General features: G+C 28.8%; 2 protein-coding genes across 4 annotated transcripts; one reads left to right on the top strand and one right to left on the bottom strand.

Annotated features, from left to right (window-relative positions):
• Nucleotides 1-343: 343 nt before the first annotated feature.
• LOC105829267 (troponin C) lies at nucleotides 344-19,054 on the top strand. Of its 3 annotated transcripts, XM_036284682.1 has the most exons (5): nucleotides 399-606; nucleotides 692-1,063; nucleotides 16,416-16,555; nucleotides 16,840-17,260; nucleotides 18,934-19,054. In XM_036284682.1, exons 3-5 carry the CDS (start codon nucleotides 16,553-16,555, stop codon nucleotides 18,960-18,962), a joined length of 453 nt encoding a protein of 150 aa, XP_036140575.1. In that variant the 5' UTR covers nucleotides 399-606; nucleotides 692-1,063; nucleotides 16,416-16,552; the 3' UTR covers nucleotides 18,963-19,054. The 3 variants fall into 3 exon arrangements, with proteins under 3 accessions (XP_012542783.1, XP_012542782.1, XP_036140575.1); XM_012687329.3 differs by lacking the exons at nucleotides 16,416-16,555; nucleotides 16,840-17,260; nucleotides 18,934-19,054 and adding an exon at nucleotides 6,729-8,680 and having other exon boundaries at nucleotides 344-601; XM_012687328.3 differs by lacking the exons at nucleotides 16,416-16,555; nucleotides 16,840-17,260; nucleotides 18,934-19,054 and adding an exon at nucleotides 6,729-8,680 and having other exon boundaries at nucleotides 344-606.
• Nucleotides 19,055-19,165: 111 nt separating this feature from the next.
• LOC105829266 (hexamerin) lies at nucleotides 19,166-23,196 on the bottom strand. The gene is made up of 7 exons (XM_012667981.3): nucleotides 23,081-23,196; nucleotides 21,971-22,584; nucleotides 21,410-21,834; nucleotides 20,738-21,315; nucleotides 20,513-20,649; nucleotides 20,146-20,428; nucleotides 19,166-20,074 (listed from the first exon to the last, which is right to left on the bottom strand). The coding sequence occupies exons 1-7, from the start codon at nucleotides 23,157-23,159 to the stop codon at nucleotides 19,311-19,313; spliced, it is 2,880 nt and encodes a 959-aa protein (XP_012523435.2). The 5' UTR covers nucleotides 23,160-23,196; the 3' UTR covers nucleotides 19,166-19,310.
• Between the last annotated feature and the right edge of the window lie 2,836 nt (nucleotides 23,197-26,032).

Here is a 26,032-nt window from a genome sequence, read left to right as displayed (position 1 = left end):
ATACGCGTACTAAGGTTTTGACGATGTAAACTAAGCCATTGGCTGATCAGCTTAAATTCACTACTTGGTACGCGTATCAAACAGTAAATAACTAGTGAATGCTTTTAATCATTGCTCTAGTTTACACTGAGCACTTGGTACGCGTATCAAGTAGTGAATTTAAGCTGATCAGCCAATGATTAAACACATTCACTAGTTATTTACTATTTGATACGCGTACCAAGTGCTCAGTGGCCTAGTTTACATCGTGCATTTGATACGCGTATCAAATAGTAAATAACTAGTGAATGTGTTTAATCATTGGCTGATCAGCTTAATTCACTACTTGATACGCGTACCAAGTGCTCGGTGTAAACTAGGGCTATGTGTACGTAACAGAAATTATAAATTTTCAGTACTAACAGCAATTTTGAAACAATGCCATAAGCTGCATAAGCATAGCATAAAACCGTTGAATCAATCAATTCCCAACATAAAATCGCCATATTGATATTTGATATACATAAGATGCTTATTGGCCTAGAGTTCTTATACTATGCATATGCAGGTTATGCCATTTCGTGTGTGATCTGTGTGATGGCTCTAACTCATATGATCCAGTGTATGGTAATTTTTTTTTTTCGTTTTTTAGATCATTTTTTCTGTAATTCACTAAACATTTCGCAATATATTGACCTTATTTATTTTTTAGAATGAAAGGTTTGACATATTATCCCACGTTTCTGTTGCCATTCAATTAAGAACGATAACATTTCTGGATTGACGACGCAAAACAAGCTGCTTAAAAACGAAATCGATATCCGTAATTCGGATGGAAAATTCGGTCGAAAATTCTCGATCGGACGGGCGGAAATTATTTCGAGGAACAACGTTTGCGACAAAACGATGATCATCATGGTGAACGCGAGTAGCGTTGTGGCGCATCTCGTGAAATTACTGGTGACTGCGGTATGCATGGGACATCTCGCCGAACCTTACCGGGCGAGGGCTTTACCAATCACGTGGTCTCTGCGTGCCTTTATAATCCTCTTTATGCATTCAATTTTGGGTATCTTCAGATTTGGTAAGATAGATTCCTTTGATGTCTTCAAATCTTGTTATATTTACCTGTTGCGCATTTTTCTCAAATAAATCTCGGTTCTTTTGAAATTTGGTGGTGTAAAATCAATTAGGTTAATTATATTATACAGTTTAGTTATCATCACCACCAATATTAATGTAATTATGCTCATTCGACATGAAATGAAAGAATCTGCAAGAAATAAGTGTTATTCTGCTCCATGAAACAAAATACCTCTAATTATTTGAACAATAAATGAATGAATGTATTAAATCTTTGTCTTATTAAATAAATGAGTCTACAATATACTAAGGTCGGTATTTATAGTCAAATCTTATATTAAGATATAAATTAAGTATAATCTTAAGATACCATCAACCAATCACAGAGCCATATTAGCATCTTGAGACTTGGACGATCTTAAAATAAGATTCAAGTATGAATATCGGCCTTAAAACTTAAGTATACAAAGACTATTAACTTTTTATACCCATAAGAATTTTTATACCCATTCTAGAAAATACATTGATTGTATCAAAGATTGCAGAAATAATTATTTCTTATGTAGCGGATTCTATTATGGATATCAATTTTGGACTTCTGTCACACAGTAGTAGAAGGGAAGGGGAACTCAAGGCAAGACCTTGATATTAACCTTAAAACGTCACACCAGGATAGTTTGTACCAAAATGCAAATTTGAATTTATCTCCTAATTTAGCAGATGAAAGGTTCAATTTGGAACATTAATCACAATTCAATTTAAAGTCTTAGAAATAGAAAGGAATAACTAACATTGGAATGTCATTAGCTTCAGAGCCATACAAACATACAGTAGAAGTGGGATATGTTTATACAACAGATATTAACCCTAGAACGTCACACTGGGATAATTTATATCACAGTGCAAATTTGAATTTATCTTCTAATTTAGCAGATGAAGGGATCGATTCAGGACATTGACCATAATTTAATTTAAAGTCTTAGAAATGGAGAGGGACAGCTAGCGTTGGAACGTCATTATCTTCAGAGCAATACAAACGTAAAATGGAAATGGGATATGTCTATACTCCAGTTTGACGTTTGTATATACATTTCGCTCGGATACTGCCCAAAATACTGTTTTTTTCATCGACACAGAATGAACTGAGCATTGTGATAGATAGACGGGCGCTCATTATAGAAAGATGTACTACGGCTGTATTTGCGCGAGCTGCAACGTTCCTGTGTGTAAAGACCACAAAACCATACAGTGCTGCTTAGAGTCATAAAAATATTTTAATAATTTTTGCTACTTTAATAATGTATTTTGTATAAAAAAATAAACGTTTTCTACAATTTTATAGTAAAATAAAAAAGATTGATTGTTTTTATTTATTTTTTTCTTTTTTTAATATTCTATTTTTAAGCTTTCATTTTTTTAACTTTTATGTGTCAAAATTATTATACTTTTTAAACAACTCAATCAATTTAGTCAATCCCAGTTCTAAATCCATCTTTAATCTTTCCAAAATTATTTCTTTTTATTTATTAAAAATTGACAAAAATATGATAGATTTTTAAAAAGAACTCATTTTTGCGTTTTTTTGAAACTTAATTTTGATTAAGTTATTTTTTAACGTATTTAATGTTAATTAATATTATTATGGATTATACCATCGTTTTTGTCATGAAAAAATGAAATTCATGTAGCACAATATTGATTTCTGTTTATCTGTTCAATTCAGAATGTTTGACAAGGAATAGGGTACATTTTATAACTCATTGTCAGTGTGACGTTTAAGATAAAAAAGTTAACCGTTCTAAAGTTAAGCAGCGAAACTCATGTAAATGACCTAAATTTCAAGAATATTTTAAAAGAAAAGCAATGGATCTATTGTTTTGAAACTTTGGCTATGTTTTTCTGACTATTTAGTTTATTATATTTTGTTAAATAAGAAATATTGTAAATTGTCCGAGTAATGACGGCTCAAAGATGGCTCCTTTAAAAATCGCTGGGAAACGCGATAGGTAGAGGCCGCAAAAATGATTCGAAGTCAAAAATTTAAAAAGGAAACTTTATGCAAACACGCTCACCATGAACCTAAATTTACATAAAGAATTGCAAAATAGAAAAATAGCAACAATTAGAAAGAAACAACGATATTTTTAATAAATAATTACAAAAAATTATTGTTTAAAAATTAATAATAAACAAATAAATAGGTTTATGTTGTGGAGAAAAAGTTAACGAATATATATATCCAAGAGGAAGTATATTGGTGAATTTTTCGAGCTACACGTCCCGGCGTGCAAAATTTTGCGTTTCGAGAAACACGTTTAAAATGTTTAAAACAAAAATCGTAAGAGAAACATATTTTATTAAAACTTACTACTATTTTTTATTAATCAGCAATACCAGATCCATAGAACAAATCAACCTTTCTATTCTTCAAACTGCTCCAATAAAGTCGTCTTTTTCTTCTTTACGAGCTGTCCGAGCATCTTTAAAGTTTTCGAGCACTGCAACATTATTGCCTCTATGTGATGTTGATTGGCAAGGTCGGCGGAAACTTTACATTGCTGTTCAATTACAATATAAGTATCATTTATTATTTTTAATTTTTAATTTAAAATTTTAATAATTTATTTTTACTATTCGGGGTGTTTACAAAGCAACTGTTTTACTCACTGCATTATACTAACTGAGAAGACACCGTCTATTCAAAAGAAGAACGTTACACACACACACACACACACACACACACACACACACACACATACTTTCTCCTTCCCTTCATTCTTTGAAACAAAAATTCGAACATCTAGTTTCTTATAAGCAATTGTTTATACCCAAGTCAATTTTCAAAAATATTATTGTGCGAAAAGAAACCGAAAGGCTAAGCGTTCGACGTGCGCTCGTATATTTGTGTTCTCCGAGCATTGAGGGCGCTTCACAATTCGTTCAAAATAATATTTAAAAAGAATTCAGATCGTGTTCTAATTTGTTTTATCATATTTTTGAGATGTTTTTCTATCAATTTAGGGAATAAAAAAATTTGTCAAAAAGTTTTATTTTACATGAGTTTTCCCCTTTAAAGAATCAGTGAGTGTATTCACAGATGTGGTTATATGACAAAAGTCTGAAATTGGCACTGCTGAGATTTATTGCAAAATTGTTATTAAATTAGATGATTTAATGGTTTATTTTTGACACGCACTTTTGTCGGCAACGCTAACACATTATTTTTTAACGGGTTTATTAATGAATCTCGGGCTCTGATAGTGTAGACAGTTTTATCAAGGCCAACTCCATCGATAGAATTTCTAAATTATAAAATTAGTATATTTCTTATGTTGAAGACATGAGTGTCCCACTTGGTCTTAGAGGATGAATAGATTGTGTCTTATTATTAACGAATTTTAAAAATCATAATTATCAAAATCTTCGGGATTTTTATTTAATATATTTTACGGAAGCAATAATAAAAAATATTACAATTAAATTACATTACATTTGTTTTAAGGGTGTTGCTAACAGTAATATGTAATGGTAAGATAGATAAAAATTACAAAATTTACAAAATTAATTTAATACAAACGCTGTTACAAACAAAAGAAATTTTTTTATTTTATTTATTTTATATTTTATCTTATTTATTTAACTATTCAATGTATGCAATATATTATATAATTATGTTACATATTATTTAAAATTCGATACGTGTGTGTTATTGTTTTCAAATATTTGGAATGTTTAAAATTTATTTTGAAACTTCAAAGATTTATAGCATTGTAATCTTGTTTATTAATAAGTAATAATAAGTAATAATAAAAATGTTAAGCGTAACAAATTTATAAAGCAATTTTTTAGAATTTTAGATTTTATTCTGAATTATTCTGTCTTTTATTTCACAAAGAGTGCACAAGAGCGTGTGTGCATATACATATATTATGTACATATGCATTGTACGATTCTTTAATTATTACTGTAACATAACAGCACGAATTTTAATGATAATTTTAAAGTTGTTGGCAAGTTGTTACTTAAAGTTGTTATATTGCAGTGGCACCAATTTGTTAACAAATACAGAGCTGTTGCAATTCTATTAGCAATACATATTTTGATGCAACCATATGTCAGCTGTTGCTGACACAATGCAGACACGTTATTATTTGAAAACCATGATTAAGGGATTAGGCTCTTGAAATTTTCAAAAATAATTTTTTTTTTTAATGCTACTGATTAATGATACCCTAGGGTATCAAAAATAATATGATGTTGGAATAGTGGTAAATTACAAATTTTTTATTTTACTTAATATTGTTACAACTAACGCGTTTTTTTCAAAACTGCATTTTTAAAGTCGGCAAGCAGCAGAACTCAAACAATTTGAAACCGATTTACTTCAAATTTTAACAGTATCCTTAAAACTAAATTATCTAAAGTACACATAGGTTTTATGATTCATTAAATATTTTTAAGTTATTGAGCATTTTATACGCGATTTTCCACAAAAAAAGAATACTTATTCTTCAAATTATTTGTTCAAAAATGAATATTTTTTTAATATCCATGTGTACTTTTGTAGTAAATTTTATGTAGATAATAAAAAAAAATTTTTTTTTTATTTACGATTTACTGGTGACGACTTCTACTGCTTGGTGTGAAGCTTGTTTAAAAACAGGCGCGTTACACTCTGTGGGGACTACAGCTGCCATTTTGAAAAAAGTTGAAATAAAAAAATTTTTTTATATACTTTAAAACATGTAAAATAAAGCCCATTAATTTGATTTTGTATTTACTTTATTGTTTTCCTTAAAAAAATTTTGAAAAATTACAATTTTTGAGGTGGCCTAATGCCTTAATTCATAATTTCTTACATTCCGTAACGAAAGCTTAACTATTCAACCTGAGAAAGATATTTTCTCAACAATTATTGATTATTGCAATAAATATCAAGCCACAGTAATTAAATAAAAATAAGATGCTTATTATGAAATGTTGAGAATCGAATCCTGGCTATGGTGTTATTTTTTGCAATAAGTTTTTTACATACTTTACAATGTTCTAAGATGCATATTAGCATCAATATTATTAAATTGTTTATTAATTTAATTTATGATTTTTTCGGCTTTAATTTAGAACTGTATTTCGAAATAATGTCGCGCAATTCACATTGGATTGAAAATTATAAAAATTTTACAATAATTATTATTAACAGGATCCATTGTGACCAAAAATGGCTCTTCCATTTTTATATTTGACATTTTTATCGGTTAAATTTTACTTAATGTTGCATTTTTATAAACTATTGCACGGTTATAATATTGAATTTTGTATCTTTTTAAAGCTTGTTTAACCTTTAGAGTTTCGGTTTGGTCACTATAGTGGCCATCAGAGCCGACCTTAGTGGCTTGACATACAGATTACTTCCCGGGAAAAATTATTTCATATAAAAACATATATAAATATATATAAAATATATGTTTATATTAGTTTCCTTTCTTTTGTAAAATTTCTGTTTGATATAAAAAATAATAGTCATACTGAAAATATATATATATATTATCAAGCATAAAAATTATCACTTTTTCAACCAAAAAATGTCGGACCTTTAAAGGTTAATTTAAATGTATTGTATGTGTATAATTTTTTTATTTAATATTTTATTTATTTTAACATTTCAGGAGTTCCATTTACTTCGTCATCAACACGTATAGCAAGATACTTCCGAATTTTTTACGATTGGTTTTCCAATGTTATTGAAATTGTTCCTTTGGCATTGCTAACGTCTGGTATATTAAGTGCATATCAGATAGATGAAAATGTTCGAATGCTGTTATTGTTTTTTGGTACAGCCCCAGTATTCTTTTCACTAGCGATAACGCAGAGGGAAAGCCAAATTAGGAAATTACGTTTCTTAACTGATATTGCTGTTGTGCTGCAGATATTGGCGATAACCATACTCGGCTTAAAAAATGGCAATTACAATGTCATTAGTTTAGTTGCTTCCTATACTTTTGAACGTTTCTTTGTGGAAGAATTTTGTTATCGGTACAATATACCATATACTGATCTGATGCAGTATTGCATATGTTTTGTGGAAGTTTTTACAGTATCAACGCTGAAAGAATTGTAAAAAATAATAAGATTTTAATCTTATTACTCTATTTCGCCTATTTCAGGCAAATAATATTTAAGGTTGTACTGGCTACTTAATCTCAGTGACTTATTATTGAGAATGTAACAATGTTTAGAATTTTAGCATGTATAACTTGGATTCCATGAGATCATTATTGGTTTTAACTACATAAAATTAAATAATAAAATGTTGATAGCTATTGATAAAGTTTTACATATTGTCTACGCATATTCAAATTATCGAAATTCATTGTCAGTATTAAAGATTTATAGTATACTTAACGTAAACTTTTTTCGATTTTTAGTATTGGAATACTCCTTATAAAAATGTAATACTGAACAGTATTAAATTGGTCAGTAAGTATTATTTATTCTGAATATTAAAACGACTACCAGCAGTGCTAATATTTTAAATAAGTATTAATTACTACCAATTTGATACCATACATTGCAGTATTATATTTCTCTAAGAGCCAGTGTCAGTTTTACCATTAAGAATATGAACGTGACATAATTAGACGCTAATCGAGAACATTTTATTGTTTACCGCATATTACTGTATATTTCAGAGCTTATTTATACTCCTGGCAACTCTTACAATAATTTATTTTTAAAAAATATCTTTGTAACAACTTTTTAAAACGATTTTTTTGTGATTAAATTTGATATGTCGCAGTTTATCTTGAATTTCTAAGAAATTAAGTATCTAATAAGTATTAATTATTGTAATAAAAATTACAATATTAAAAAAAATTTAACCTTTTGTTTGCAATCTTTTCTTTGAGTCATTTTACTGTTTTTTTTTCAACAAACTTTTTAAAAAAAAGTTTTTAAAAAATTTAGTTTTCATAAAAATTTAGAGTTACTTTCAACATCTTTATTATTAAATAGTTTTTTTAACTTAAATGTTAAAATTTTATCTAATAATAAATCTCTTTATTTCGGAAAAATTTTTATGGAAAAGTAAAATTTCACTTTTGCAAAAAAGGATTGCAGACAGAAGATTGAATAGTTTTAAAAGTAGACAGATATTTATATTTAGATGCTTAAAATCTATCTGCTAAGGCTGCATTCCAATAGCGCTTGTATGTATCATTCTTGTTTGATGAACAATAGTATGAAATAAGCTCACAGTACTGTGAGTATCAAAGAAAACGCTCAAGTTTTTATTAAGTTACTATGTTTATATAAGCCAATACAATCTCAAAGTTCAACAAAGTTTGATTATACTTTATATAAAAGATGTCAATTGTGAAAATAGTATAAAAAATCCGTGCCACAATATCAGTCTTGTAACAATTGTTCGATAATAGATAGTCGTATTATATGTACATAACGAAAGCGATTTTGCTATCAATTTATAAATTAACTTATAAGTCAAAATAGTGTGCTAAATTTATATACCTTTCATATTTTATATGTATCAGAAAGTACTGCAAATTTTCACAGCAAGATATAAATTATATTCTACAATATATAAGTATCTAATGTAGAAAAATTATTTCTTATTTTTTATTTATTTCTATGTATAATAAAATAATATTTATAATTTTTTGCAACAATTTTATATATTTTAGAAGATAATTAAATCTTAGTAAAAATAAACACCACTGAACTTTCTGATATGTTTAATATATAATATTAAAAAATAGAGTCGAAACTTTATAAAAGTAATGTGTTACTATTATCGTTATTCAGAAAGTAATAATTCTGTTGCGTTTTTAAATTCTGATTTTCTTGCCTTCTCAGTATTTAGTTAAAAAAAATGAATACAGAAAAATTTAAATCAATATTTAAAAAAAGATCGATCGCTCCCAACGAACCGTTCTTTATAAATGGTTGTGACCAAGGTCTGTAGATGAACGACGGGAGGGAAAGGAAGGTCTTCGCATGGGCGCCATTTTAGAGTCATGAAATATGTGTGAGTGTGTTGTACGAGAAGAGTGAGTGGGTAGTAGTAGAAGTGGAAGATGGGGAAGGTAGGGGAAGGTGGAATTGATGTATCGTAAAAAATATGTGTAATAATGCCAGGCTGTTGTGCGAAAAATTGTTGCAATCGTGCAGAACAAGGATTTCGTCTTTTTATATTTTCTGTCAACGAAAAATGTAAACAAATTTGGATTCAACAATGTTAAACATCCAAAAAGAGATTTGAAGTTATGTGAGGTATTATTGAAATATCTGAGTAAATAATTTTGTAATACGACTGTTCAGTTCTAAAACATAGTACAGAACTGTAAAAAAATATCAAAAATTATTTAATATCAATTTTATTGAATTAAATAAGATATAATAGTTATCGAGGCTTAGCAAGTTCATTATTACAATTTATTACGTTTATTTTATTTTTAATACATTTTCTTTCCTTTAATTTTACCACTTCTTAATGTAACTTTGATTATATTAATTTTTTAAAGCATTCTTGTCTACACTTAACTTCTTTCGTATATTGATACATTGACAGCTCTGACTTTGGTTAAACAGCTGGAAGCTACGGCCGCCATTTTGGAGCCAAATAACTAAATATGAGTGGGAAGACCTTTCTTCTCCTCCCGTAGTTTATCTATAGACCTTGATTGTGACGGTTGAGTCGTGTTTGAGCTATCGTCGCGTGCGAATATTTTATGCTCAGCTCAAATTTTTTCTTTGTATCGTATTCTCTGGAACAAAATTATTCTCTTTAAGTATCCTTTTTTTTGTGCGAGTATCGTGTGAGAATTTGCGATTGCGCGTTTTATCTGAAATTGACGAATGATCCACCGAACACAACAATTTGAGAGCTCAAACAAATATGAAAGATTTCGCCATTCAGCGATAACTACAATCAAGAAGAAAGCGTGCTCGGAATCGTTTGAAGACACCAAGATGTTTAGCGAGGGATTTCGCATGACATTGGAGGGACTAAAATAAATGAGAGAAATACACGTTACAGTAGCAGCATGAACAGGAATTCTCACGCTCCTTAAGCAGTGGAATTAATCCGTGCAGCGATTAGAGGAGCAATTATGTCAGATTTAAGGCCAGTTGTTTCCTATTACAAATTTGAATCTCAACATTTGTGAGAACGGTTACAAATTTAAATTAAAACTTGATTTTTTTGATAGAAGTGCCCTGTTACGCGAATTCTTGGTGCAATTTCTTTTAGTGCAAATATATGTATAATAATTGGAACAATTCTGAAAGATGGTAGTCTTAGTCTCATATCTTAGGGGAAGGCACATACAGTTTTGGAGGGAATTATAGAATTAAAAAATTACATTTTTCTGAATTTTAAATTGCGATGAGAATTGCGCTTTGGGGAAAGTCATTTTGCCCAAGGGGGGCAAACCTCGAATGATTATCTCGTTTGGTCTACCAGAATGTTTTGCAAGTATGCGAGATAAAATCGCGTATTTACAATTTTGTCGCTGCGCTATTGAAGTGATTGAGGTCTTAAAATTAGAAAGACTTAGGTAAGAACTAAGAGCAGTTCTAAGTTCTTTAGAATTTTTATTTTATAAATTATTAGTGTTTTTTTTTTAGTGTCCTTTTATTCGCGCAAGTGCGAGAGTTTTGTGCGAGAGTTTGTATTCTTGCTTTCGAATGCATGTTCCGGAAATTAGCGAACGATCCGCCAAACGCAACAATTTATTACTTTTTAACGAAGTTTTGATAACTGTTTTTTTAGAGAGGCATTGCCTATGTAGCTATTTGATCAGTTTAATACTAAATCTATAGTGGTTTAATCCTAACATGGTTTACATATATGTATTGTACCTTTATAAAATAATGACAAAGTAACAATAGAATTTGTTAGAGGAGAAGGTAGTAATATGGCCAGTGCGGATAATATGGCTATCTAGATAAAACGCGCACTCGCAAATTCTCACACGATACTCGCACAAATAAAAGGATACTTAAAGAGAATTTGAATTAAAGAGAATAATTATTTACGATATCATTTGTTTAGCAGCCTATCGTTATATAATGAAGCTAATATGATAAAACACAACAGTCAACATTTGTTATAAGGCATTTTTACTTTTAAGAATTTCGAAAATTTTGTAAGGTACATTTTAACATTTAATTACACATACTTCCTCTTTTTTTTTAAACTTAATCGCATTATCACCCAAATGTATATACACTTAAGTACTTTTTTATTATTTAACTCTTTATTCGGCTGTATATATTTTGAATTATACAAAATTAAACGATGATATAGGATGTTGTCAATATAGCCATCTAAGTGTGTTAGTAATATGGTCACCACAAAAATAATCACTTTTTTTCGAGATCTCCATATTAACAAAATTCCTCGATAAATCTATTAAAGGCTTAATTTAAGGCTGTTAATTTTTTTAAATCTTATATGAATAAGGTTCTTTAGATTTAAAGTTATTTTTATTTGACTTCTATTAAATATGAATAAAAATCACCTGTTTTGATATAACAATTTATTTTATATAAATATATATGTTTCTAACAAAATACTGTGACCTTTTTAAACAAAACCAATTTTTTTACATTTATTTTTGTGGTGGCCATACTACCCTCCCTATTTCTTTTCGGCCCATTATGCAATAACGTGACATTTTTATAAATAATATATAATATAATAAATATTTTATAACTTTGAATTGAAAATCTAATGAGCAACACTTTGATGAATATAATTGTAAAATTTTAACTTAAAACATTGATTATTAATGAAGTTATTAAATAAAATATAAATGGGTGGCCATATTACCACTTTCTCTATCATTATTGTAAAAGTATAATGATTAGGGTTGGGAAAATTATTTTGTAAAAGCTACTAACTACAGTTACAAATACAGTTTTTTCATTGATAAAGTAACTAGTTACAGTTACAAGTTACCGATTTTGAAAAATAACTTGTTACAGTTACTAAAAAAAATAACGAGTTATTTTTTTTACTTTTCAGTTACTTTTTTCTTAAATAATTGTACATTATTTTAAATATAAGAAATAAGAATCTTACATTTTTGTTTTGTACTACATGTTTTGTAAGATAAGCTTTATTAACTGTTGTATATTATGTTGTTAATTATGTTTTATTATTTTATGTACATTGAATGAGAACTTTATAAAAGTAAAAGACTAAATCATATGTTACTGTTATCATAATTTAATGAAATATAATGCTACATCAGCTATCATATATTGATTCATATCTTTGTCACAAAATTTTAATAAAAATTTTATAATAATTAATTTTTAATAGAACTTGATATTCAAATATATAATTGTTGAGATGACCTCTTTATGGCGTCATTATAGAGCTACCGATGCTAAACATATGTTCCATAGAACTCTGAATACTTGTGTTATATTTAATAAAAAGTTTTTTAATTGTAGTTATTTATCATAATAATGCAATTGTTCGATTTTATGAATTGATATAATTCCTCTTATGTAGACTCTTTCCGGTTGTTGATTAAAAATTTTAGCGTATTTTCTCCAAAAAGTAACTATTAAAGTAACTATCAAAATATATATAGTTATTAATTACCCCAAAAATGTAACTAAGTTAAGTTAGGTTATAGATGAAGAAAAGTAACGAAGTTATAATTACCGAAAAAAAGTAATTGTAGCTTTGTTACAAGTAACTCGTTACTGCCCAACCATGATAATGACAATAACGTTATTATAACAGATAAAGAAATAAAGATAAAAAAGTAAAGATCAATAACAAACTAACATTATTATGATAAATAATGTTAAAACGGTAAAACGGTAACACTGTTACAAGTAACGCATTACTTTTTAATCCTTAATTTATTGAACATTTTTTTAATGGATGAATGAAAAGAACACGTATGAATCATGCAATTTATATATCCATTTTATATAATTTATATAATCCAATTTATATAATCTTTTTTTTTAACAGAACATATGTGCATATGGAAAGATAATATTTGATTGCTGATTTATTTGATTATAATACTGATGCGTACACGAATAATTATAAGTATTATCTTTTCATAAATAATAAAACTGACTGATAGCCATTTTGTCAAGTTTTAATGTTTAGTATAAATATATGAAAACCATTTGTTATTTTGATTCATTATTTAAGCAGACATTTTTCTGTCCAAATAGAATTTTTAAGAAAATTATGTTTACATTTTGATCGATGTCATTAGAGTATAATTTTTCAACAAATAGTTTTAAGACTTACGTATTACAATTTATCTATATATCATGATTGTCCTCAGGATATTTTATCTTTCATGTTTTGTTATATAATCTACGTTAATTTTTTTTTTTTCTAAAATTTTGCTACAAATTTACCAGAGATGTATATCACCTTTTGAAATATAAAATTTTTCTTACAAATTTTATCATATTTGTTTAATACTATCATGATCCTAAAAATTTCTTTGGTATAAGAATTCTTTTAGTGCCATACATTACATTCTGATAAACATACAAATTTTAAAGCATATATATGATTGTTAAGAAATAATTCTTAATCTGATCAATTAATTTTGGAAAATAAGAAAAATTTGATGATTTTCCATAATTTTTATGATGTAAAAATATAAGCTGAAACATTGCACATAATAATAGCAAGAACCAATAAAAAATTTGCCTTAAAATTTGTACTAAATTCAAACAGTATTGATGAAAATGTCTAGTAAGAGTATAAATAAATATATAAAATTATAATATAAAAAATTCGTATTTAATGAAATTTGTAACATAAGTATAAAATAAACAATTACAGCAATTATAAAAAAGTACTATGCACAATGTGTTTTATAATGCAAATTAGCGCTTAGCATGATGAAAAGTATGGCATATCAAAATTGTCCAGTAGACAAACATAATTTAGGCAAGAATGCTTTCTTGTTTTTTGTCCACGTAAATTTTCTTGTAAATGTAGAGAAATATTGTAGAATATGTAGAATATAAAACATTTAAGGCTACTGAATTTTATTACATTTTTAATATATACAACCCCAGCAATATTACATAACGTGTGGTAATACATAATGTTTATATATATTTTTTATTGTTACCCAAGGCTATTTGCATTTTTATGTCTGGTATTTTAGATATATTTGCAAAGCATTGCAAAAATTTTTAGCGAAAATTTATATGTAACAGAATTTTTGTCATATAATATATATGGTTTACTTCATCTTGCCAATGAAGTAAATCTTTTAGGAAAGTTAGATTTATTTTTTGTGAACACTTTGTATACCGAAAATTTGGGCTATTTTCAAACCGCTGAAACTCAGCAAAAAATCATCTTTTATTACTTATGAACAAATCAACGTACAGCGTTCTACAAAAAAGTGATGGAAAGCTGAAAGCTTGCATTTTCGAATGCTATTATTGTTTTTTTCGTAGATTTACTTTTACTAACAACACATTGCGTTTAAAGATTACGTAAAAAATTGCATATTTTATTTTGACAAACTCGTTTTTAGCAGATTTTACGTAGAAAGAACATGAATGTATAAAATATGGATTTTTATTTCTTTAATTAAGCGGATTATGTTTTTATCGGTATTTGTACGGTGCGATGTTTAGTTTCCGAGAAATAAGAGGGTTCCAATTTAGGAAGCTGTTCGGTGCCTTTCCTCTCTCTCTCTCTCTCTCTCTCTCTCTCTCTCTCTCTCTCTCTCTCTCTCTCTCTCTCTCTATATATATATATATATATATATATATATATATATATATATATATATAAATTATAATATAAAAATAATATTAATCGAAAGGAATCACCAATCAAAGGATCACTCATTTCATATATGGACAGACAAATTACTTTATATAAAGTCTCGTTAAAAAAGTCAATATGTGTATATATATAACATATTTATTTATTTATTCATAAAATAAATATGTTATATATATACACATATTAACTTTTTTAACGAGATTTTATATAAAGTAATTTGTCTGTCCATATATGAAATGAGTGATCCTTTGATTGGTGATTCCTTTCGATTAATAATAATAATCTCAGTGTCCATGTGAGCAATGAAGATAGCATCTCCTATTTTTTCCACGTCTGGAAAATGTACGAATGTGATGAATCGTTCGCACGAGGCACGAGAGGAGCCAGGAGTCTGATATATTTTTACATCATTCTAGCTGCATGCTAGATAAAATTGCGTTGTAACGGTTTGCAACCACGGCATGCGTAGGCAGCAGCCTAAGAACGGCAATACGTTGCCCTATTTCAAACTTGGAATAACACCCGATAGATGATTACACGGCGGTTCTACTGAGGCCAATTTTTGTTTCTGTCTTCACGCGAATATATCATTTAGAATTATACTATTTGTCTATTTTTACCGCGCAAATATAAAAATGACACTGTACAATTATGTAAACAACTATTATAAGGACTATTACTCTCTTTCTTTCGTTCTCTCTTAGTTCTGCCTCATTCGCCTAGGGACGAATTCATTCATAGATATTATGAATACACTAATTTTACCTATTTCTTGCATATGTCGTTCATCTAATATTCCGGCATCTTGAAGATTAGATCAACGAAGCTTTAATCGCAACAATCATTAGAATTAATACAAATAAATATTAAAATTTAATAATGAATGTAGTAAAAAATTAATAAAATTTTTTGTTAGAATTCTTTATATAATTTTTCAAAATTTCTGTATATAATCTTATATCGTTTTAGATAACTTTTTTGGATTTTTTAATATAAATTTGAACACTTCAGAAGAGTGCTAAGAAAATTATATTCTTTTTTTTATATGTAAATTCCGAAATATTTTAAAATTTTCTAGTCTATAATTTTCGAAAAAAACTCAGAAGAAGTTTAAAGTATATTTTTGTGAACTTAAAATATGAAAAAATTCTTAAAAATTTTATAAAATATTAAGAATTTTTGCCAGGGTTTTTTCAAATTTTAAAATTTCGATAAAACACCAAAATTTACAATATGACGTGTTTCGTCGTTAAATAAAGAATGAGAAAAATCAGTATATGCACAGAGAGCTATCAAAAGCCTCATCGTAATATTAGGTGAACACAATTGTTTTAGTCTAAAATCTATTATATGCTTAGCGATAATGTAATTTTGTTTATTACTTCGAAAATCAACGATAATCGTGCGATATAACATTTAAGTGGTTTATACGACCTTGATATAAACGACAACGTGGAGAGGCCATATTCACTTATAACATATTTCATTTTTCGTTGGCTTCGCCACTCTATTTTTGCGTGCGTCGTCTTTCTAGCTGATTTAGCAAATGCGGAGAGGAAGTCTTTAAACTGGGATGGAAGGACCAATTCTCTTCAAGTACGCCGTTTGTTCTTCATCGTGCGCCATCGTTGATTTGCCTAATACGGTGTAAAGCTTTCTTCGTTAATCACCATGGTAAAGCTAAAGAAATTATCTTAGAAATAGTTTGTTTAGGCGAGAAAAAAAACTAGTAAAACAAGTTAAACATTTGTAGGAAAAGATAACAAATTTCACATTATTAAAAAAATATTTAAAATATTCTAGTTACTTATAAAAAAATATTATTTTTTTTAATTTAAATAATAAAAAATTTTTTAATCACGATAAAAAGATTTAAGTATTTTAACTGTTAGCACTTAGTCTTTTTTTATAAATAAAAATTGAACAAATTTGAGATTATACGTTCGAAACATTTGCAGGAAGAAGATGATCAAAAAGTGGCTGTGATGCGTAAGGCGTTTCAAATGTTCGATACAACAAAAAGTGGTTTCATTGAGACTATGAAAATTTCAACGATTTTAAATACAATGGGACAATTATTCGACGACGGCGAATTAAATACTTTAATCGAGGAAAATGATCCCGAAGGTTCCGGCAAAGTAAATTTTGACGGTTTTTGCAAGATTGCCGGTCGGTTTCTCGAAGAAGAAGATGCAGAAGCGATGCAGGAGGAATTAAAAGAAGCATTTCGATTATATGATCGTGAAGGTAATGGATATATTACCACAGCTACGTTGAAAGAGATTTTAGCGGCGCTCGACGACAAACTCACTAGTTCCGATCTCGATGGAATAATCGCAGAGATTGACACAGACGGTTCCGGTACAGTAGACTTTGATGGTATGTAACAGATTATATATATTACAATAATAGAGTTTTAACATAATATATGATTATTGTACATACACACACACACACACACACACACACGCGCGCGCGCGCGCGCGCCCGTGAGAGAGAGAGAGAGAGAGAGAAAGAGAGACAGGGAAAGAGTGATTCATAATCATTTTACTGTTACTTAATAGAGTTTATTCCTATTTTTTGAAGAAACTTTGTTGCAAAATTTACAAACCAACTTTATAGATATACGAAGAAAATATCATAGTAAATGTTCATCAAATATACTATTTACACTACTTATAGTATTAATTCTCTGAAATTTCTTTTTAATGTCCGTGGTTACTATTAAACTCAGTAATTTTAAATATAAAATTTTCTCTGTTAAAAAAAACATATTATTTATTTTGTCATCGTTTTTCTGCGATCCTGATTGGTTGTTGGTTTGTTAAATTTGTGACTTGCTTTACTGTGTCATCCACTAATCGTCACCTTTGGCAGTCAACATTTGACGATCGAACATTTAACAATCGATCTTTTAACAGTTTGTGAATTCGTGTGTTAGATTTCAAAAGTTATTTAAAGTTAAAGGATACGTTTATTTTGAAGAGAGAGAGAGAGAGAGAGAGAGAGAGAGAGAGAGAGAGAGAGAGAGAGAGAGAGAGGAGTGAGGAAGACTGACCTACCGCTTGATATCATGATTTTTATATATGTCTGTATTAAATATATTAACTCTCCTTTTATTTTAAATGATAGTAAGATAGTATAAAGAAAGAATAAGAGACTTAATTATTAATTTAATTTTTTAATAATTATTTTTTATAATTTTTATTAAATCAATATATAATTAATGTTTTAAAAAGATTAATGTTTCTTACTTATCTTAGGTAAAGTATACAATAATAGATAATATCATCTAATTATTTATATTTATACTAATAACTTTGCATGCATAAAAATAAATAGTATAAAGAACGATACATAAAGAAAATATTTCATTAAAAAACATAAACATATAGAAATGAGTTATTTCCTTAAGAATATGCTAATGTAACATAAATAGAAATGGGAAAAATATGACTATAAGGAATATTTAAAAAAGAATATATTGATAAAGATTAAAATTAAATAAAAGTTTTCTAAAAAAAAGGTGTAATAATTGTAAATGGAAAAAAATGAAAAAAATAGGTAATATATATGAAAAAATGTAATGTTCTAGTCATTATAAAATAAATACGCATGACTTTTTTTTACAAACATTTAAAGCGTTACTTAAGTGCATTGCATGTCGCTGTACTTATAAGAGGCTATATGGAAGTATGGAAAATGTAATATCTTTAAAATAGCTGCAGAAAAGAGAATAACTTTAGAAATTTTAAAAATATTGATTTTATGTTAATTTTTTTCTCAAAACTAAAAACTAAATTTTTTAAAATTATTTTTGTTTTGTTAATTATTAAATTAGTGTTGTTTTTCAAATATTAAAAACAAAACTCATATTTAAACAAATTTTTTTACTATTTAAATATTAATAAATGATTTGTAGACTAAATAACAAATGACGATAAAATGTTATGAATCACTCTATATAAGTTATTTTATCTTAAAAAAATATATATTTTTATAAGTCATTATTTTACTGTTTATGCCTTAATGAAAACTAAACCCGTTTACAGAATTTATGGAAATGATGACTGGAGAATAATTGTACATGAAAACACTGGTAGACTTGCATCGCTCTAGGAAGATCGCTAAGCAAACAATAAACATTCTTAATAAAATGATATTTGAGCAAAAGACTGTTAATTTTATTATCGTTAGTTAAGTTTGATCTGTGGATGTAATTGATAGGGCATATGTAAGGAAGCACGTATAAAAAGAATGAGAAAGAAAAGATTCTAAAGATTTGCGTTTTAGGGCAATTTATTAATTGCATTTGCTACAATAAATTGATAAATCTTTTTTGTGACATTGAATAAAAAACAACTTTCGGTCAAACATTGTTACATTTAACAATGCCATACATCTATTATATTTTATTTATAGGAACATTTTACTGATAATACACTTCGTGGGTAGAGGGTTGACCTTCATGATGAACGTAGACAGTTTGAACGTAGATGTTAGGCACGGAAATGGCACCGGTAGTCAAGGGTCTGTCCAATGGGTAACCAAGAGGTTTACCGTCGAGAGAGATAGCGCCACCGATGATTTCAGAAATGTGTTTATTCTGATAATATTTGTTGACGTATCCTTCCTGTACTTGTTGTCCCTGACCCAAGATGTTTTGGAAACCACCGGCATGATATTGTCCGCTACCGGTATATCCTCCACCAAGTCCTTGGTGTTGTTGGCTTTGTCCTTGATAAGTGACGTGGTATTTGCCCTGAATTCCAGATTGAATGCCACCTTGGCTTCCGTGGACTTCAGAGTATTGTACACCTTGCACACCTGGTTGCACTCCTTGTACTTCTTGTTGCGAGCCTTGTTCTACATTAGCTGATACTCCACCATGGACTCCCACTATACTTTGTTGACCATGTTTGTAATGTTGTCCTTGATAAACACCCTGAGATTGATCCCATTGATATTGTTGCTGTCCTTGTTGTCCTTGTACGTGTTGTACTTGTTGTCCTTGTTGTCCTTGTACGTGTTGTACTTGTTGTCCTTGTTGTCCTTGTTGTCCTTGTCCATAGTATTGACCTTGCACACCGTAGACATTCTGTCCCTGTCCATGGCCTACATGATATTGCAAGTGTGCGTACGGATACTGTCCGTATTGCCGAGTATAAAGATCAGCGTAATGATTCACTATAACTGCAAGGAAGAAATTGTTTTTTATACTATTCCATGATTAACAAAACATTTCTCTGGTATCTATAATGTACCTTGATTCTTTTGCTGATCAATTGGTAAATTTTCTGGTACAACTTCTACACTCTGTTTCACACCGACTACTTTGCCACCTTGATGCTGAATCTGTTGATAGTCCTCGCTACTAACTATTTGATACTGTTGATAGGTCTGATATTCTTCTGGGACAACCGGTCCGTATCCTATGTTTTGTTGTCCTGGTTGAGAGATCACAACTAATAACTGAACTGGGAATCCTTGACCATGATGACCTTTGGGAAGAGCCAGCCTAGCTGGGAAGCCGAAAATTTGATGTGGCTAAAAAATATTAATGTTTAATTGTGTATTTTATCGAAATAATTATTTCTACAAAATATTTACATAAAACAAAAAAATAATTACTTCGGTGATATAGTATGGTTCTTGAGCATGAGCAGCATTGTTGACACCCTTCTTGATTTCCTGAACAGATGGGTAGTCAAAGCTCTGGCCTGGTGCCTGTTGCGATTGTCTAACAATAACATTCTGCCCTTGATGAACTGTAAAATAAAGATATCAGATAATTTCATTAAAAATTAATGCGTATATGTGTGTATCGTATAGTTAATTTTTCAATCGTGTACATACGGTCAGTTACAAATTGGTCAAGTTCCACGAATTGATGCCTATGTTGAGAGATACTTATGGGTTTGCCATGGTAGTCATATTTCGGTCCCAAGTAGACGCGGACAACGGCACCAGGAACGTTCTGCTCGCTCTGGACAGTAATCTGGTATTCATAGGGTTTATGATCTAATCTCTTCACTTGAGCCTTAATGTGTTGTTGTTGTTGTTGTTGTTGTTGTTGTTGTTGTTGTTGTTGTTGCTGCTGCTGCTGCTGCTGCTGCTGTTGTTGGCCATTTTGTTGCTGAGAAGCTCCATCAAGATCAACATAGTAGTTGTTGAAGAGAGTCACCAGTGGACTGATTTGAACATTTTGGATGCTAACACCGGGCAAAAGAATGTCGTTGTACTGGTACGCGGGTAAAGAGTTCTGATACAGCTTGAACAATTGGATAACTTTCTTGTAGAGCTGATAGAAAGCTGGGTCACGAACAGCAACATTTCCCAATTCAAGAACAGAAGGAGTATAATCATAAATATTCTGCACTTCGGGAGCATTGCCCAGAAGTTGACGCGCAGCGGCTTGAAGACTGCCGTAGTATCTGTAATAAAAAATACATGATAAATTTATAAATATATATAATATATATAAATATTGTTATTGACATTGCTTAGTGGGATTTTTAGTAAATTAACCTTGGGTTAACGCTTTTGCCTGTTCCTTGAATGATTTCTCCAAGAATGTTTAAACCTTGCGGTTGATAAAGAGAGAGAAAAGAGCCTTGCGGAGTGATGACGTGTCCAGAGTCAATAGCTTCAATTAATCTTTGTTCAATCTTCTTGACAATGTGGATAAGTTTATTCTTGTAGGGGCTGAGTTGCAGATACTGAGGACGACCAGGGAATTCGAGCCCATTTAGGTAACGAAGATGTGGCTGATATGGCGCTTGTACGTTGACGTAATCAGTATCCTGAATTGGGCCCAATCCGTTTGAGAGACGGTTCAATTCGTAATGAGCCAGCAATTGTTGATGAAGGTAATAGTAAAGAGATCCCTGACCAATTTGATCTTCCTGATTCTGAACGCCTTGTTGGTAGTGAAGAGGGGTGTGTTGTCCGTGCTAGCATTATATTAAAAAAATATTAATATAAAACATTAATTTTGATGATAAAATATTTGTTTTTTTATATAAAAAACAATTTTGTAATTATATCTTTGTATTAATTGAGAATTAATTGATTAATTAAGATACATACTTGATTCCACAAATATCCAGCAAGATTTACATAACTGTAATAATTAGCGAGGCCGACATCTTGCGTGAAATAGGAAAGTTGTTGTTCGCTATCGGACAATTGAGCAGAATAGTTGACAGGGATTACATTTTGGTTATAACTGCCTTGTGCAACAATGTTCTGAGCTTCTTGGATGATTCTAGCATCAAAATAGTACTGGGGAATGATTTCATACAGAGGCGGCAGGATGACACCTTGCGTCTCTGGATACAGAAGAACGGCTCCAATGAAAGCCTTAATGAATTGTTCTTCGTTAACGTGGACACGGGCCCATGCGGCGGTTGCCAAGAATGTCTGGTAGTTCTTGGCGCCTAATAAAATTTTGTGCAGAAGGGAAACTTCTTTACGAAGCTGGCTAATAGAGTTTGAATAAGTGGTGCCTCTAGGCTGAACTAAACCGGCTTGAACAGCGCCTACATAGTACTTGACGAGGATCGGATTCTCATATTGTTCATAGTTGTTTTGGATGTCATAGGTGGTACCAAGAATCTGCAGCTGCTCGTTTGGGATTTCTTGAGTAATCTGTTGCAGCAATAGTATACAGTCTTGTTGCTTTTTCAGAAGATCTTGATTAGCTAAGAACAAAAAAGTGATCGTGTTTGTTTTTCTCGAATTGAGTTCTATATAAATTATATAGTAATGTTTCGCGACGTTGTCTATTAGACAAGAATTTACATATATGTATAAAATGCTTAAATCATATTAAAATGTAAAAATAGTGAAAGCAACAGTATTTTTTCAAGTACTTTTTTCACTTTGCAAATATATGCGTTCACTTTGAGGTTTTATTTCAAGTATCCTTATTATTTATCAAATATTAAACAAAGATAAATGATGCTTATACGCATCGTGAGCGCCAAAACCAATGCAACTTAAATTATTAAATTTTTCTTTATTAGAGAAATGGACTACAGAGATAGACTAATTGAGAGATATTAATACTAATTTGTGTGTGTGTGTGTGTGTGTGTGTGTGTGTGTGTGTGTGTGTGTGTGTGTGTGTGTGTGTGTGTGTGTGTGTGTGTGTGTGTGTAAACGTAAAAATGACCTGAAGAAAATAGCGATTACTTACCAGCTTGTTGTTTCTGCTGCTGATGGGGTAGAGCCGCCCCAAAAGCTGCCAGAGCCAGTAGAACGATCGCACACCTCATTGTGATGCTGTTAATGCCGTTTGCCGCATGCTGTCTACCAAACGATGCGAGCCTTTTATACCAAAATCGTATCGAACAAAGACATTATCGGTACCGACCCATTGACCCATCACCGTGCAAGATTTCGTTGTCTACGCGCGATATTTCTTGTTATTTCGGATGAATCGAAATTAATCGAAGGTTAATGATAGTGATTTTTTTGGTAAAGACAAAGTTGCATCATCAATTGTGTTGAAATCCTTATTCAAGTGTATATCTACAGCTATAATATTATCATTGATATATCTTTAAATAAAAATTTCTTTAAATCTTTAAATAATCTGAAGAAAAATATATCAATTTACATTAATTAATTTCAAAAATTTATTTTTTTTCTATTATTAATGCAAAATACTTTATATCCTCCCTTATGAAAAAATACTATTGAACTATTAGACTATTCGCCAAAAAACTACTGAAAACTATTGAAACTAATAGTGTGTCCAAAATATATAGTATTATTACTATTAGTTCCAATAGTTTTCAGTAGTTTTTTGGCAAATGTCCAATAGTCCAATAGTACTTTTTCAAAAGAGCTACATAACACAACATCTTCCAAAAAGCTTTATGAAAGATATTATATATCATATCTAATATCTTTCAGAAAGCTTTTTGAAAGATGTTGTGCTGTGTAAGATAAAAAAATTTTAATAAAGGATTGATTTCTTTTATCTTCCGATATGTCTTATGACAAATAAAACAAATTGCAAATAAAAAGTAAAGTAAATTGATAAGTCTTATGCTACAGTTCGGCATGCAATCTCCGGTTTCATAAATTAGATATTTATAGTCTCAATAAATAGCTATCAAGTCCTTTTAATTGATTTATTTTTAGCTGAGTGATGTCATTAAATGTCATTAAATAAATAATTATACCGATGTAAGATATAACATAAATAATATAAAATTGTATAAGTTTGATGCATCATCAATTATAATTGAATTTTAAAGCTTCTTTCGAAATATGAAAGAATCAAGTCAAAACTTTTTGATTATTATTTCTATTAGTTATAAACAAAAATTAGTTACACTCTATATTAATTAATAGAATTCTCTAATTAATATCTACAGTAAATAACATAACTAATGTATGATTATATTTGTAATTTCACATGTTTAAGAATCATTATATAATCCATACAAAAAAAATTTTTTTAATATATTCTAATATCTAGCTTTCTATATAAAATTGAATACTATATATATATATAATACATATATATATGTATATACAAAATAGCTGTTTAAATAATATTATATTTTTATTTAATAACATCCCGGAAAAAACTGTCATATAAAAACAAAAATATATATCAAATATGCCTATATATGTTTATACTAGTTTCTTTTCTTTTGTTGAATTTTTGTTTGGTAAATGATAGTTATACTGAAAAGACAAAAATTATTTGAAAATATTATTTTTGCATTGCTTTTTTAACAAAAAGCTAGGTATAAAAAATAAGAAAAAATTATCCATATAATTATATATGTTCTATAAATCAAAAATATATATAATTATACATAGAATGAATTGCAATATTGCTCATTTCTTCAAACTTAACTTTTGTTAAAGAAACATTGCAAAAATTATTTTTTTAATTATATAGTTTCTGTCTTTTCAATACTTATTTATTTTATATTCAATAGAATACTACTAATTTTTATATCAAATAGAAATTTTACAAAAAAAAAAACTAGCATAAACAAATATGGATATATTTTATATATATTTATATATTTTTTTATATAAAAAAATTTCTTCCGGGACATTTTTATAATTTATATATTGTATCTGCTATAATTTTTTATTGTTATAATAGTTCAACTTACAAAGTAATGACAAAATACACAGACTATACGGAAAATACATATATTCTTAACTTATTTGTGCTTCAAAACTTTCCATCTGTCAATATTTGATAATTGGCTATTTTATCTCGTATACATGTATAGTCTGATGTATGTAATTCGTGAGTCATCCCATACAGCACTGAAAGATTACAAAAATATTGCAGAAACCTTACATTGAAATATTGTAATATTGCATGGACGTTGCGAAATGTTCTGCAATGTTACTGCAAGCTTGCGACATACGTTGAAATGTCCATCCTGAGAAATAAAAGTAGGAATAAAAACTTACACAACATTCTCTATTATCTAAGCATTATTTTTATTAAGTAGCATTATTTTAGTTATTGTCAAAAGCAATAATATTAATGAATACATATATATAAATTTCTTAGCATTAATATTTATAGTCGATTAATTGCACTTTTTGAGATTTATAATAGAACAGTAAATTGAACAATTTTTCAAGTAAAAAAATAAAAAATAATTTTTAAAAATTGTTCAATTTATTGTTCTATTATAAATTTCAAAAAAATTATAATCTTTGGTATAAATATTATACACATCCAAATATTTAAATCTCACAAAACTATTTTAAAATGTCACAAAAATGTCTTCTTACACGAAGTTTAATTTTTTGCTCTTAAAACCTTAAGCAAATGTTTAGTAAATATTTAAAAAAGATTTGTTTAAACGTTAAATAAATGTTTATTAAATAATAAAAGAATATTTTTTTTAATGTAAAATAAACATTTCTTTCATGAGAAAAAGAGGACTTATCCTATTATTTAAATGTTTTTTAAAATGTTTTTTAAAATATTTCTGAAACATTAAAAAAAATATTTTTTAAACATCATTGTGCTCATTGGGGAGACACAAATTGAAACATCAGAACAAAGAAAGTAGAGATTAAGACAATATAATATATTGCACTTATCAAAACAATATGACATATTAATAATACTCAAAAATTATAAAAAATGACA

This window comes from Monomorium pharaonis, chromosome 3 (assembly GCF_013373865.1).
Source record: "Monomorium pharaonis isolate MP-MQ-018 chromosome 3, ASM1337386v2, whole genome shotgun sequence".
Lineage (NCBI taxonomy): Eukaryota > Metazoa > Arthropoda > Insecta > Hymenoptera > Formicidae > Monomorium > Monomorium pharaonis.
The sequence above is the reverse complement of the archived record's forward strand: the minus strand, read 5'-3'. Positions and strand labels throughout refer to the sequence as shown.

Excerpts from the sequence above, each read along its gene's own strand:
- LOC105829267 (XM_012687329.3), top strand. The coding sequence starts at position 886 with ATGATCATCATGGTGAACGCGAGTAGCGTTGTGGCGCATCTCGTGAAA. Across the intron at positions 1,064-6,728 it reads TTTGGGTATCTTCAGATTTG|GAGTTCCATTTACTTCGTCA; the intron begins GTAAGATAGATT and ends TTAACATTTCAG.
- LOC105829266 (XM_012667981.3), bottom strand. The coding sequence starts at position 23,159 with ATGAGGTGTGCGATCGTTCTACTGGCTCTGGCAGCTTTTGGGGCGGCT. Across the intron at positions 20,650-20,737 it reads TGACCAATTTGTAACTGACC|TTCATCAAGGGCAGAATGTT; the intron begins GTATGTACACGA and ends TTTATTTTACAG. Across the intron at positions 20,429-20,512 it reads AACCATACTATATCACCGAA|CCACATCAAATTTTCGGCTT; the intron begins GTAATTATTTTT and ends AATATTTTTTAG.